This window comes from Coccinella septempunctata, chromosome 8 (genome assembly GCF_907165205.1).
Source record: "Coccinella septempunctata chromosome 8, icCocSept1.1, whole genome shotgun sequence".
NCBI classification, from domain to species: domain Eukaryota; kingdom Metazoa; phylum Arthropoda; class Insecta; order Coleoptera; family Coccinellidae; genus Coccinella; species Coccinella septempunctata.
Genome location: NC_058196.1, coordinates 7,137,935 through 7,152,774, shown reverse-complemented (window position 1 = coordinate 7,152,774; position 14,840 = coordinate 7,137,935). Strand labels below are relative to the sequence as shown.

General features: G+C 37.2%; 2 protein-coding genes across 2 annotated transcripts; both read left to right on the top strand.

The window, feature by feature from the left end:
• The first annotated feature begins 1,136 nt into the window (after positions 1 to 1,136).
• LOC123318536 lies at positions 1,137 to 8,837 on the top strand. Its single transcript, XM_044905181.1, has 2 exons — positions 1,137 to 6,397; positions 8,655 to 8,837. Exons 1-2 carry the CDS (start codon positions 1,218 to 1,220, stop codon positions 8,698 to 8,700), a joined length of 5,226 nt encoding a protein of 1,741 aa, XP_044761116.1. The 5' UTR covers positions 1,137 to 1,217; the 3' UTR covers positions 8,701 to 8,837.
• A 2,635-nt stretch (positions 8,838 to 11,472) lies between these two features.
• LOC123318254 lies at positions 11,473 to 14,613 on the top strand. The gene has a single exon (XM_044904870.1). The coding sequence runs from the start codon at positions 11,473 to 11,475 to the stop codon at positions 14,611 to 14,613; it is 3,141 nt and encodes a 1,046-aa protein (XP_044760805.1).
• Positions 14,614 to 14,840: the final 227 nt, after the last annotated feature.

Sequence of the window (14,840 nt, the reverse complement as noted above, 5' to 3'; positions counted from 1 at the left end):
AGTTTCAAGATTCGCTTCGAATTGATCCAACAGTTTTCGAGGAATTGATATCACACTTTGCCGAATTGACCACTGAAATCTCAACTCCTATCTGAACTTTCGAACTGAAATTCAACATGTGCATCTCAATACGAAAACTATGTGCAGTTTCAAGATTTGGGTCGAATTGGTTCAACAGTTTTTGAGGAATTGATATCACACTTTGCCGAATAGACCACTGAAATCTCAATTCCTATCTGCACTATCGAACTGAAATTCAACATGTGCATTTCAATTCGAAAACTATGTGCAGTTTCAAGGTTTGGTTCGAATTGATCCAACAGTTTTTAGGAATTAATATCACACTTTGCCGAATTGACCACTGAAATCTCAATTCCTATCTGAACTATCGAACTGAAATTCAACATGTGTGTTTAGTTTGTGACACCCTGTGCGCGGTTTGTACATTGCATGTGAACGCCTTTATATTATAAACATGTGTAATATGACTTCTGTGCGGAAGATAACGCATATTGAATGAATTGCGCTGTACGACATCGAATGTAACACATTAGATTAAGCCAAGAGATTGTAATTACGAATATATATTTTAAAACCAAGAAATTTTCAATTATCTGTATATCCAACGGCGCAAACAGTTTTTTGGTGACCCCGACGTGATTTGAAATCAGTGGAAAAACATCGAAATTCAAGAATAACGACAGATTTTCTGGAGGATCCACCTTGGGAAATCGCGAGCCACATTGCTGCAATTCATCGTTTCCGAAGCAGAGGGAAGTGCATTGTTTATTCCTTTGTAATTTTTCCTTCACATGATTCAGTTTGCGTAATTCATTACATTCCATTTTTCAACTAACAACTAACTCAAATTATTGACCGATTTAATTCAAATACTATATCATTTCAGGTGAAGTTGACCTCTGAAAGCTGCATAACAGTTATTTGAAAATCCAGTAACGGTTAATCTCGATTAATAACCATTTGAAGTCGCTTCGTTGCTGCGGAACCGTTTTCGTTATCAGCCCAGCTGCGTTATCAGGAATAACCGTAACGTATTCATTGTTTTGATTATTTGATTCCGTTGTTTTTTTGTTCCATCATTATTTGAGTGAAACGTTTTCTGCGTCGACAAGATGAGTGATTTAAATTACTTAATAAAACAAAGAGGCAGTTTAAGAGCACGTATAACACTTTTTGAAAAATATTTAACGCCTTTAATGAATCGCAAGGATTTATCAAATTTGATTTTAAATGAGGTCAATATCAGATTGAATAAAATGCGTGAATTGTCGTGTAGTTTTGAAGATATTCAATCAAAAATAGAACTGTTGGATGAAGATATATCTAAACAAATGGAAGAGCGTGAAATCACTGAGAATATTTGTTTTAAGTTAATGGCTCAAGCTCAATCACTATTAGATTCTTTTCAAAATAATGCTATCGATGAATCTTCATCTAACATAAGTAATAAGTCGAATAATTACAATAGTCTTAAATTACCACCTTTGAAAATTCCACCCTTTAATGGTGATCAAAACAAATGGATATCATTTAGAGATACATTTACGTCATTAATTCACGATAATAACAGTATTGACAATGTCAGTAAATTCCATTATCTCTTATCCTTCTTAGAAGGTTCAGCATCGTCTATACTCAGTTCTATTACAGTATCACATGATAATTATGCTGTTGCTTGGGATTTACTGAGCCAACGTTATAACAATAAACGTCTTCTTATTAATGAACACTTAAGGTGTCTCTTTGCTATTGAACCACTACAGCGAGAAACTGACAGTGGATTGCGGTATATTATGGATTCATTAAATAAAAATTTGAGTGCTTTAAAGTCTTTGGGAGAACCTACTGATCAGTGGGATACTATAATCATTTATTTTGCATCTTCAAGGTTAGACACCGTAACCTCGAGAAAATGGGAGGAGTTTAGGAGTGATATAGACTCAGTTACTTTAGAAGAATTTTATTCATTTCTTCGTCAGAGATCTGTTGTCTTAGAAACTATGAATGCTTGTAAATCTGTTAAGAACAATGAGAAACGTCATAGCTTACCAAAAATAAATAACAAATCCTTCATTGCGTCCTCACATGATCTTTCACCTTCTAAAGGGTGTCTTATATGTAAACTAGAACATAAAATTCATGAGTGCTCTAAATTTAAATCATTGCCTATAGAAGAGCGAATCGCTAAAATCTCTTCATTAAAACTGTGCACTAACTGTCTTCGAGGCGGCCACCAATCCTATCAATGTAAGTTGGGCGGTTGTAGAATATGCCATCGAAGACATAATACATTGTTACATAAGCAATTACCTTTACAACAATCAATACAACAAATAAAAAATGAACAATCTGCAGTTAATACTAATAACAATAGTTTAAATACAAGTGAAAATTCGAATTTTTCAAATCCTGCAGTCGAGTCCACGGTAGCAAGCTCATCTGGCACTTCTATTGCTATGTCTGCTGTCTCCACCAATCAAGCTCTTCTTTCCACGGCGTTGGTCAGGGTGACAAACAAGGACAAAACATTTATTCTCAGGGCTTTGCTGGACTGCGGCAGTCAATCATCTTTTATTAGCTATAAGGCTCAACAAAATTTAGGTATCTACAAAATAAAAAAATATCATCAATATATTTCTGGTTTGGGAAATATGCTACTAAATGTCAATGAACATTGCAACATAAATATACAATCGCTTCACAACAACTTTAATATGAACATAAATTGCTTTATTCTACCTAAAATTACTGATAATGTGCCCCATTGTACTTTGCGTATCGAGAATCTAGGAGTCCCTAGCTCTTTGCACCTAGCCGATCCAGGGTTTCATCAACCTTCAGTAATAGATTTACTGTTAGGTGCTGATATCTTTTGGGATCTGCTTAAGCCAAATAGGCTTATCCTGGGACATCAAGGTCCTATATTACAGGAAACCTACCTGGGTTGGATAGTAGCTGGCCCCATGAGGGGGAATACTCACGATAAAGACAAAAATACTAAAATATATTGCCACTTCTCAAAGGAAATAAGTAAACAATTAGCAAAATTTTGGGAACTGGAGGAAATTCCTAGAGATAATAAAAATCTCAAAAACAACTACTGCGAGAACTTATTCAGTCGAACTACTCATCGTGAACATGATGGTAGATTTTGTGTTCGAATACCACTAAAAGAGAGCTCATCAGTTCTAGGTGATTCATATAAAATTGCCGAAAAAAGGTTAATGCAATTGGAAGAAAAATTTAAGCGCAAACCTGTTTTCAAAGAGGAGTATCGTAAATTTATTAGAGAATATGAACAATTGGGACACATGACTGAAATTCCTAAACCTATATTTGGTTGCTACCTTCCACATCATGCAGTATTGAAGGAAACTAGTGAAACAACAAAACTACGAGTTGTTTTTGATGCTTCTGCAAAAACCTCTACGGGTATATCGTTGAACGATATACAATATATCGGACCAGTAGTACAAAACGACTTGTTCTCAATTTTACTGAGGTATAGACAGCACAAGTTTGTGGTGTCAGCTGATGTGGAAAAAATGTACCGTCAGATCCTCGTTGAGCCCGAGCAACGAATACTACAATTAATTTTGTGGCACGATGATCCGACCCAGACCATTAGGGTATTTCGTTTGAATACAGTAACCTATGGTACTGCATCAGCACCATTTTTGAGTACGAGATGTCTTCACCAACTTGGATTGGATTGTAGTGATGAAGTAGTCTCAAAATGTATAAAGGACGATTTTTACATCGATGATTTACTTTCTGGTACTGATGACCCAGCTGAGTTGATCCATATAGTTCAATCAATCACTGAAATTTTAAGATCGGCTGGTCTTCCGTTACGAAGGTGGCGTACAAACTGCCCATCTATTTTTCAATTCCAGTCAAATATCTCTACACCTAAGGACTTAGATGTTTCTTCACCATCCAGTGTCTTGGGATTGAAATGGGATCCATTAAATGACATTCTGCAGTTTTCAGTTGAAAACATCAACTTAAACAAAAATGTAACTAAACGTACTATTTTGTCCAATTCTGCTAAACTCTTTGATCCATTGGGTTTGCTAAGCCCTTGTACTATCGTGCCGAAGATAATACTACAAAAATTATGGCAATCCAAACTGGGATGGGACGACCCAGTAGATGATAAATTAGAATCAGAGTGGCGGAATTTTACAATTAATTTGAACACAGTATCAAAGGTCGGAATTGGTAGACATATACTCATCAATCAGCCCGTTATTATAGAATTACATTCATTCTCAGATGCTTCACAGGCAGCATATGCTGCAGCTATTTACCTCAGGTCGATAGATAGCTCAGGCAACATTTTCGTCAAATTAGTCTGCGCCAAAACCAGAGTCGCTCCAGTAAAACCTACGACAATACCACGCCTTGAGCTGTGCGGGGCATTACTGTCAGCACGACTGAGCTCAAAGGTTGCGAAATCACTCCGTTGTGATATAACTTCTTCCTATCATTGGACTGATTCAACGATTGTTTTAGGTTGGTTGTCCTCTGAAGCTTGTAACTTGCAACCCTTTGTCGCCAACCGTGTCAGTGAAGTACAAGAATTGACTGCATCTGGTACTTGGAGGCATGTGCCAGGCGATAAAAATCCAGCGGATATGGCCTCTAGAGGTGTAAATCCTAAGTGTATGCAGTCAGCTACACTTTGGTGGGAAGGTCCACCATTTTTATTTGAGGATCCTTGTAGCTGGCCTCAAACAATGAACACAAAAAATATTCTCGATTTACCCGAGAAGAAAACTACTGCTAAATGTTTACACGCTACGACTACACTCAATTCTACTATTCATGTTAACTCTTTGATAAACTTCGATAAATATTCAAGATTTTCAACTTTACAGAGGTCTGTAGCCTACGTTTTACGTTTCATCTCAAATTCGCGCAATAAAGTCGATAAATTTTCAAGTTCATTGTCCACTGTTGAGTTACATTCTTCACTCCAATTGTTGATAAAACTGCACCAGAGAGATTGCTTCTTAAATGAAATCAGAATTTTAAGTAATAAGCAGAACTTACCCTCTTATTCTCGTATGTTGTCGCTCAGTCCGTTCCTTGATGAGAATGGCATACTTCGTGTTGGTGGCCGCATACAGAAGTCGAAGGTTAGCTATGATAGAAAACATCCTGCTTTGTTAGATATAAATCATAACTTCACAAAATTGCTATTTTCCTATCATCACATCAAACTTATGCATTGTGGACCTCAGCTTTTGTTGAGTGATTTAAGAAATGAATTTGGGCCTTTAAGAGGTAGAATCTTAGCTAGAAGCACCATAAATAATTGCAAGATATGTAGAATAATGAAAGCTAAATGTTTAAATCCACTAATGGGCAACTTACCTGCTTCTAGAGTCATCCCAAGTTCTCCATTTCAGGTTAGCGGTGTCGATTTTGGCGGTCCATTTTACATCACAGACCGAAAGGGTCGCGGTTGCAAAATAACAAAATGTTATTTATGTCTATTTGTATGTTTTGCCACTAAGGCTTTACATTTAGAGGTAGCAAGCGACCTTACGTCTGATGTTTTCATTTTATGCTTGCGACGGTTTATATCTCGAAGAGGAAAGCCTCTTCAATTGTTATGTGATAATGGCACAAATTTTGTCGGCGCAGGCAACGAAATCGCGAGATTCTTAAAAACAAATAACGAAGAAATCTCAGGTTTTGCAGCAAATGAGGGCATTAATTTCAAGTTTTCACCAGCATACTCCCCTCACTTCGGTGGGCTTTGGGAAGCGGGCATTAAATCCGCCAAATACCATATCACTAGAATCTTAGGAGACAAACATTTGACATTTGAAGAACTAACAACATTATTTACGCAAATTGAAGCAATCCTTAATTCCAGACCATTGACCCCACTTTCTTCTGATCCTACAGACCTTAATCCTTTAACTCCAGCACATTTCCTCATAGGCAAGCCACTCACTTCATTGCCAGTAGAAAATCTCTTACAAGCAAATCCTAACAGGCTCAGCAGATTTCAGAACCTCGAGAGCATGCGTCAACATTTTTGGCATCGTTGGAAGAATGAATATCTCAGCGAATTACAACAAAGGTCCAAATGGCGCATCAAGCAAGAAGGGCTAAAGGAAGGCGATCTGGTTGTCATCAAGGAAGCCAACGTTCCTCCTTTGAAATGGCGTATGGCCCGAGTTTCGAAATTGTTTCCCGGATCGGATGGAGTTTCAAGAGTAGCTGAGCTTTACACATCCAAGGGTATCATCCGAAGAGCTGTGCACAATCTTTGCTCCCTGCCGGTACCACCAACAGCGGAAGTTCCTCGAAGTCCAAAGGGATTCGAGGGGGGGGGAAGATGTTTAGTTTGTGACACCCTGTGCGCGGTTTGTACATTGCATGTGAACGCCTTTATATTATAAACATGTGTAATATGACTTCTGTGCGGAAGATAACGCATATTGAATGAATTGCGCTGTACGACATCGAATGTAACACATTAGATTAAGCCAAGAGATTGTAATTACGAATATATATTTTAAAACCAAGAAATTTTCAATTATCTGTATATCCAACGGCGCAAACAATGTGCATCTCAATTCGAAAACTACGTGCAGTTTCAAGATTTGGTTCGAATTGATCCAACAGTTTTCAAGGAATTGATATCACACTTTGCCGAATTGACCACTGAAATCTCAATTCCTATCTGAACTATCGAACTGAAATTCAACATGTGCATCTCAATCCGAAAACTATGTGCAGTTTCGAGATTTGGTTCGAATCGATCCAATAGTACCTTAGGAATTGAAATGATATTTTGCCGAATCGACTACTGAAATCTTCATTCCTATCAGAACTATCGATCTGAAATTCAACATATGCATCTCAATCCGAAAACTATGTGCAGTTTCAAGATTTGGTTCGAATTGATCCAACAGTTTTTAGGAATTGATATCACACTTTGCCGAATTGACCACTGAAATCTCAATTCCTATCTGAACTATCGAACTGAAATTCAACACGTGCATCTCAATTCGAAAACTACGTGCAGTTTCAAGATTTGGTTCGAATTGATCCAACAGTTTTCAAGGAATTGATATCACACTTTGCCGAATTGACCACTGAAATCTCAATTCCTATCTGAACTATCGAACTGAAATTCAACATGTGCATCTCAATCCGAAAACTATGTGCAGTTTCGAGATTTGGTTCGAATTGATCCAATAGTTCCTTAAGAATTGAAATGATATTTTGTCGAATCGACTTCTGAAATCTCCATTCCTATTAGAACTATCGATCTGAAATTCAACATGTGCATCTCATTTCGAAAACTATGTGCAGTTTCAAGATTCGCTTCGAATTGATCCAACAGTTTTCGAGGAATTGATATCACACTTTGCCGAATAGACCACTGAAATCTCAATTCCTATCAGAAATATCGAACTGAAATTCAACATATGCATGTCATTTCGAAAACTATGTGCAGTTTCAAGATTCGGTTCGAATTGATCCAACAGTTTTCAAGGAATTGATATCACACTTTGCCGAATTGACCACTGAAATCTCAATTCCTATCAGAAATATCGAACTGAAATCCAACATATGCATCTCATTTCGAAAACTATGTGCAGTTTCAAGATTCGGTTCGAAATGATCCAACAGTTTTCAAGGAATTGATATCACTTTGCCGAATTGACCACTGAAATCTCAATTCCTATCTGAACTATCGAACTGAAATTCAACATGTGCATCTCAATCCGAAAACTATGTGCAGTTTCAAGATTTGGTTCGAATTGATCCAACAGTTTTTAGGAATTAATATCACACTTTGCCGAATTGACCACTGAAATCTCAATTCCTATCTGAACTATCGAACTGAAATTCAACATGTGCATCTCAATTCGAAAACTACGTGCAGTTTCAAGATTTGGTTCGAATTGATCCAACAGTTTTCAAGGAATTGATATCACACTTTGCCGAATTGACCACTGAAATCTCAATTCCTATCTGAACTATCGAACTGAAATTCAACATGTGCATCTCAATCCGAAAACTATGTGCAGTTTCGAGATTTGGTTCGAATTGATCCAATAGTTCCTTAAGAATTGAAATGATATTTTGTCGAATCGACTTCTGAAATCTCCATTCCTATTAGAACTATCGATCTGAAATTCAACATGTGCATCTCATTTCGAAAACTATGTGCAGTTTCAAGATTCGCTTCGAATTGATCCAACAGTTTTCGAGGAATTGATATCACACTTTGCCGAATTGACCACTGAAATCTCAACTCCTATCTGAACTTTCGAACTGAAATTCAACATGTGCATCTCAATACGAAAACTATGTGCAGTTTCAAGATTTGGGTCGAATTGGTTCAACAGTTTTTGAGGAATTGATATCACACTTTGCCGAATAGACCACTGAAATCTCAATTCCTATCTGCACTATCGAACTGAAATTCAACATGTGCATTTCAATTCGAAAACTATGTGCAGTTTCAAGATTTGGTTCGAATTGATCCAACAGCTTTTAGGAATTAATATCACACTTTGCCGAATTGACCACTGAAATCTCAATTCCTATCTGAACTATCGAACTGAAATTCAACATGTGTGTTTAGTTTGTGACACCCTGTGCGCGGTTTGTACATTGCATGTGAACGCCTTTATATTATAAACATGTGTAATATGACTTCTGTGCGGAAGATAACGCATATTGAATGAATTGCGCTGTACGACATCGAATGTAACACATTAGATTAAGCCAAGAGATTGTAATTACGAATATATATTTTAAAACCAAGAAATTTTCAATTATCTGTATATCCAACGGCGCAAACAGTTTTTTGGTGACCCCGACGTGATTTGAAATCAGTGGAAAAACATCGAAATTCAAGAATAACGACAGATTTTCTGGAGGATCCACCTTGGGAAATCGCGAGCCACATTGCTGCAATTCATCGTTTCCGAAGCAGAGGGAAGTGCATTGTTTATTCCTTTGTAATTTTTCCTTCACATGATTCAGTTTGCGTAATTCATTACATTCCATTTTTCAACTAACAACTAACTCAAATTATTGACCGATTTAATTCAAATACTATATCATTTCAGGTGAAGTTGACCTCTGAAAGCTGCATAACAGTTATTTGAAAATCCAGTAACGGTTAATCTCGATTAATAACCATTTGAAGTCGCTTCGTTGCTGCGGAACCGTTTTCGTTATCAGCCCAGCTGCGTTATCAGGAATAACCGTAACGTATTCATTGTTTTGATTATTTGATTCCGTTGTTTTTTTGTTCCATCATTATTTGAGTGAAACGTTTTCTGCGTCGACAAGATGAGTGATTTAAATTACTTAATAAAACAAAGAGGCAGTTTAAGAGCACGTATAACACTTTTTGAAAAATATTTAACGCCTTTAATGAATCGCAAGGATTTATCAAATTTGATTTTAAATGAGGTCAATATCAGATTGAATAAAATGCGTGAATTGTCGTGTAGTTTTGAAGATATTCAATCAAAAATAGAACTGTTGGATGAAGATATATCTAAACAAATGGAAGAGCGTGAAATCACTGAGAATATTTGTTTTAAGTTAATGGCTCAAGCTCAATCACTATTAGATTCTTTTCAAAATAATGCTATCGATGAATCTTCATCTAACATAAGTAATAAGTCGAATAATTACAATAGTCTTAAATTACCACCTTTGAAAATTCCACCCTTTAATGGTGATCAAAACAAATGGATATCATTTAGAGATACATTTACGTCATTAATTCACGATAATAACAGTATTGACAATGTCAGTAAATTCCATTATCTCTTATCCTTCTTAGAAGGTTCAGCATCGTCTATACTCAGTTCTATTACAGTATCACATGATAATTATGCTGTTGCTTGGGATTTACTGAGCCAACGTTATAACAATAAACGTCTTCTTATTAATGAACACTTAAGGTGTCTCTTTGCTATTGAACCACTACAGCGAGAAACTGACAGTGGATTGCGGTATATTATGGATTCATTAAATAAAAATTTGAGTGCTTTAAAGTCTTTGGGAGAACCTACTGATCAGTGGGATACTATAATCATTTATTTTGCATCTTCAAGGTTAGACACCGTAACCTCGAGAAAATGGGAGGAGTTTAGGAGTGATATAGACTCAGTTACTTTAGAAGAATTTTATTCATTTCTTCGTCAGAGATCTGTTGTCTTAGAAACTATGAATGCTTGTAAATCTGTTAAGAACAATGAGAAACGTCATAGCTTACCAAAAATAAATAACAAATCCTTCATTGCGTCCTCACATGATCTTTCACCTTCTAAAGGGTGTCTTATATGTAAACTAGAACATAAAATTCATGAGTGCTCTAAATTTAAATCATTGCCTATAGAAGAGCGAATCGCTAAAATCTCTTCATTAAAACTGTGCACTAACTGTCTTCGAGGCGGCCACCAATCCTATCAATGTAAGTTGGGCGGTTGTAGAATATGCCATCGAAGACATAATACATTGTTACATAAGCAATTACCTTTACAACAATCAATACAACAAATAAAAAATGAACAATCTGCAGTTAATACTAATAACAATAGTTTAAATACAAGTGAAAATTCGAATTTTTCAAATCCTGCAGTCGAGTCCACGGTAGCAAGCTCATCTGGCACTTCTATTGCTATGTCTGCTGTCTCCACCAATCAAGCTCTTCTTTCCACGGCGTTGGTCAGGGTGACAAACAAGGACAAAACATTTATTCTCAGGGCTTTGCTGGACTGCGGCAGTCAATCATCTTTTATTAGCTATAAGGCTCAACAAAATTTAGGTATCTACAAAATAAAAAAATATCATCAATATATTTCTGGTTTGGGAAATATGCTACTAAATGTCAATGAACATTGCAACATAAATATACAATCGCTTCACAACAACTTTAATATGAACATAAATTGCTTTATTCTACCTAAAATTACTGATAATGTGCCCCATTGTACTTTGCGTATCGAGAATCTAGGAGTCCCTAGCTCTTTGCACCTAGCCGATCCAGGGTTTCATCAACCTTCAGTAATAGATTTACTGTTAGGTGCTGATATCTTTTGGGATCTGCTTAAGCCAAATAGGCTTATCCTGGGACATCAAGGTCCTATATTACAGGAAACCTACCTGGGTTGGATAGTAGCTGGCCCCATGAGGGGGAATACTCACGATAAAGACAAAAATACTAAAATATATTGCCACTTCTCAAAGGAAATAAGTAAACAATTAGCAAAATTTTGGGAACTGGAGGAAATTCCTAGAGATAATAAAAATCTCAAAAACAACTACTGCGAGAACTTATTCAGTCGAACTACTCATCGTGAACATGATGGTAGATTTTGTGTTCGAATACCACTAAAAGAGAGCTCATCAGTTCTAGGTGATTCATATAAAATTGCCGAAAAAAGGTTAATGCAATTGGAAGAAAAATTTAAGCGCAAACCTGTTTTCAAAGAGGAGTATCGTAAATTTATTAGAGAATATGAACAATTGGGACACATGACTGAAATTCCTAAACCTATATTTGGTTGCTACCTTCCACATCATGCAGTATTGAAGGAAACTAGTGAAACAACAAAACTACGAGTTGTTTTTGATGCTTCTGCAAAAACCTCTACGGGTATATCGTTGAACGATATACAATATATCGGACCAGTAGTACAAAACGACTTGTTCTCAATTTTACTGAGGTATAGACAGCACAAGTTTGTGGTGTCAGCTGATGTGGAAAAAATGTACCGTCAGATCCTCGTTGAGCCCGAGCAACGAATACTACAATTAATTTTGTGGCACGATGATCCGACCCAGACCATTAGGGTATTTCGTTTGAATACAGTAACCTATGGTACTGCATCAGCACCATTTTTGAGTACGAGATGTCTTCACCAACTTGGATTGGATTGTAGTGATGAAGTAGTCTCAAAATGTATAAAGGACGATTTTTACATCGATGATTTACTTTCTGGTACTGATGACCCAGCTGAGTTGATCCATATAGTTCAATCAATCACTGAAATTTTAAGATCGGCTGGTCTTCCGTTACGAAGGTGGCGTACAAACTGCCCATCTATTTTTCAATTCCAGTCAAATATCTCTACACCTAAGGACTTAGATGTTTCTTCACCATCCAGTGTCTTGGGATTGAAATGGGATCCATTAAATGACATTCTGCAGTTTTCAGTTGAAAACATCAACTTAAACAAAAATGTAACTAAACGTACTATTTTGTCCAATTCTGCTAAACTCTTTGATCCATTGGGTTTGCTAAGCCCTTGTACTATCGTGCCGAAGATAATACTACAAAAATTATGGCAATCCAAACTGGGATGGGACGACCCAGTAGATGATAAATTAGAATCAGAGTGGCGGAATTTTACAATTAATTTGAACACAGTATCAAAGGTCGGAATTGGTAGACATATACTCATCAATCAGCCCGTTATTATAGAATTACATTCATTCTCAGATGCTTCACAGGCAGCATATGCTGCAGCTATTTACCTCAGGTCGATAGATAGCTCAGGCAACATTTTCGTCAAATTAGTCTGCGCCAAAACCAGAGTCGCTCCAGTAAAACCTACGACAATACCACGCCTTGAGCTGTGCGGGGCATTACTGTCAGCACGACTGAGCTCAAAGGTTGCGAAATCACTCCGTTGTGATATAACTTCTTCCTATCATTGGACTGATTCAACGATTGTTTTAGGTTGGTTGTCCTCTGAAGCTTGTAACTTGCAACCCTTTGTCGCCAACCGTGTCAGTGAAGTACAAGAATTGACTGCATCTGGTACTTGGAGGCATGTGCCAGGCGATAAAAATCCAGCGGATATGGCCTCTAGAGGTGTAAATCCTAAGTGTATGCAGTCAGCTACACTTTGGTGGGAAGGTCCACCATTTTTATTTGAGGATCCTTGTAGCTGGCCTCAAACAATGAACACAAAAAATATTCTCGATTTACCCGAGAAGAAAACTACTGCTAAATGTTTACACGCTACGACTACACTCAATTCTACTATTCATGTTAACTCTTTGATAAACTTCGATAAATATTCAAGATTTTCAACTTTACAGAGGTCTGTAGCCTACGTTTTACGTTTCATCTCAAATTCGCGCAATAAAGTCGATAAATTTTCAAGTTCATTGTCCACTGTTGAGTTACATTCTTCACTCCAATTGTTGATAAAACTGCACCAGAGAGATTGCTTCTTAAATGAAATCAGAATTTTAAGTAATAAGCAGAACTTACCCTCTTATTCTCGTATGTTGTCGCTCAGTCCGTTCCTTGATGAGAATGGCATACTTCGTGTTGGTGGCCGCATACAGAAGTCGAAGGTTAGCTATGATAGAAAACATCCTGCTTTGTTAGATATAAATCATAACTTCACAAAATTGCTATTTTCCTATCATCACATCAAACTTATGCATTGTGGACCTCAGCTTTTGTTGAGTGATTTAAGAAATGAATTTGGGCCTTTAAGAGGTAGAATCTTAGCTAGAAGCACCATAAATAATTGCAAGATATGTAGAATAATGAAAGCTAAATGTTTAAATCCACTAATGGGCAACTTACCTGCTTCTAGAGTCATCCCAAGTTCTCCATTTCAGGTTAGCGGTGTCGATTTTGGCGGTCCATTTTACATCACAGACCGAAAGGGTCGCGGTTGCAAAATAACAAAATGTTATTTATGTCTATTTGTATGTTTTGCCACTAAGGCTTTACATTTAGAGGTAGCAAGCGACCTTACGTCTGATGTTTTCATTTTATGCTTGCGACGGTTTATATCTCGAAGAGGAAAGCCTCTTCAATTGTTATGTGATAATGGCACAAATTTTGTCGGCGCAGGCAACGAAATCGCGAGATTCTTAAAAACAAATAACGAAGAAATCTCAGGTTTTGCAGCAAATGAGGGCATTAATTTCAAGTTTTCACCAGCATACTCCCCTCACTTCGGTGGGCTTTGGGAAGCGGGCATTAAATCCGCCAAATACCATATCACTAGAATCTTAGGAGACAAACATTTGACATTTGAAGAACTAACAACATTATTTACGCAAATTGAAGCAATCCTTAATTCCAGACCATTGACCCCACTTTCTTCTGATCCTACAGACCTTAATCCTTTAACTCCAGCACATTTCCTCATAGGCAAGCCACTCACTTCATTGCCAGTAGAAAATCTCTTACAAGCAAATCCTAACAGGCTCAGCAGATTTCAGAACCTCGAGAGCATGCGTCAACATTTTTGGCATCGTTGGAAGAATGAATATCTCAGCGAATTACAACAAAGGTCCAAATGGCGCATCAAGCAAGAAGGGCTAAAGGAAGGCGATCTGGTTGTCATCAAGGAAGCCAACGTTCCTCCTTTGAAATGGCGTATGGCCCGAGTTTCGAAATTGTTTCCCGGATCGGATGGAGTTTCAAGAGTAGCTGAGCTTTACACATCCAAGGGTATCATCCGAAGAGCTGTGCACAATCTTTGCTCCCTGCCGGTACCACCAACAGCGGAAGTTCCTCGAAGTCCAAAGGGATTCGAGGGGGGGGAAGATGTTTAGTTTGTGACACCCTGTGCGCGGTTTGTACATTGCATGTGAACGCCTTTATATTATAAACATGTGTAATATGACTTCTGTGCGGAAGATAACGCATATTGAATGAATTGCGCTGTACGACATCGAATGTAACACATTAGATTAAGCCAAGAGATTGTAATTACGAATATATATTTTAAAACCAAGAAATTTTCAATTATCTGTATATCCAACGGCGCAAACAATGTGCA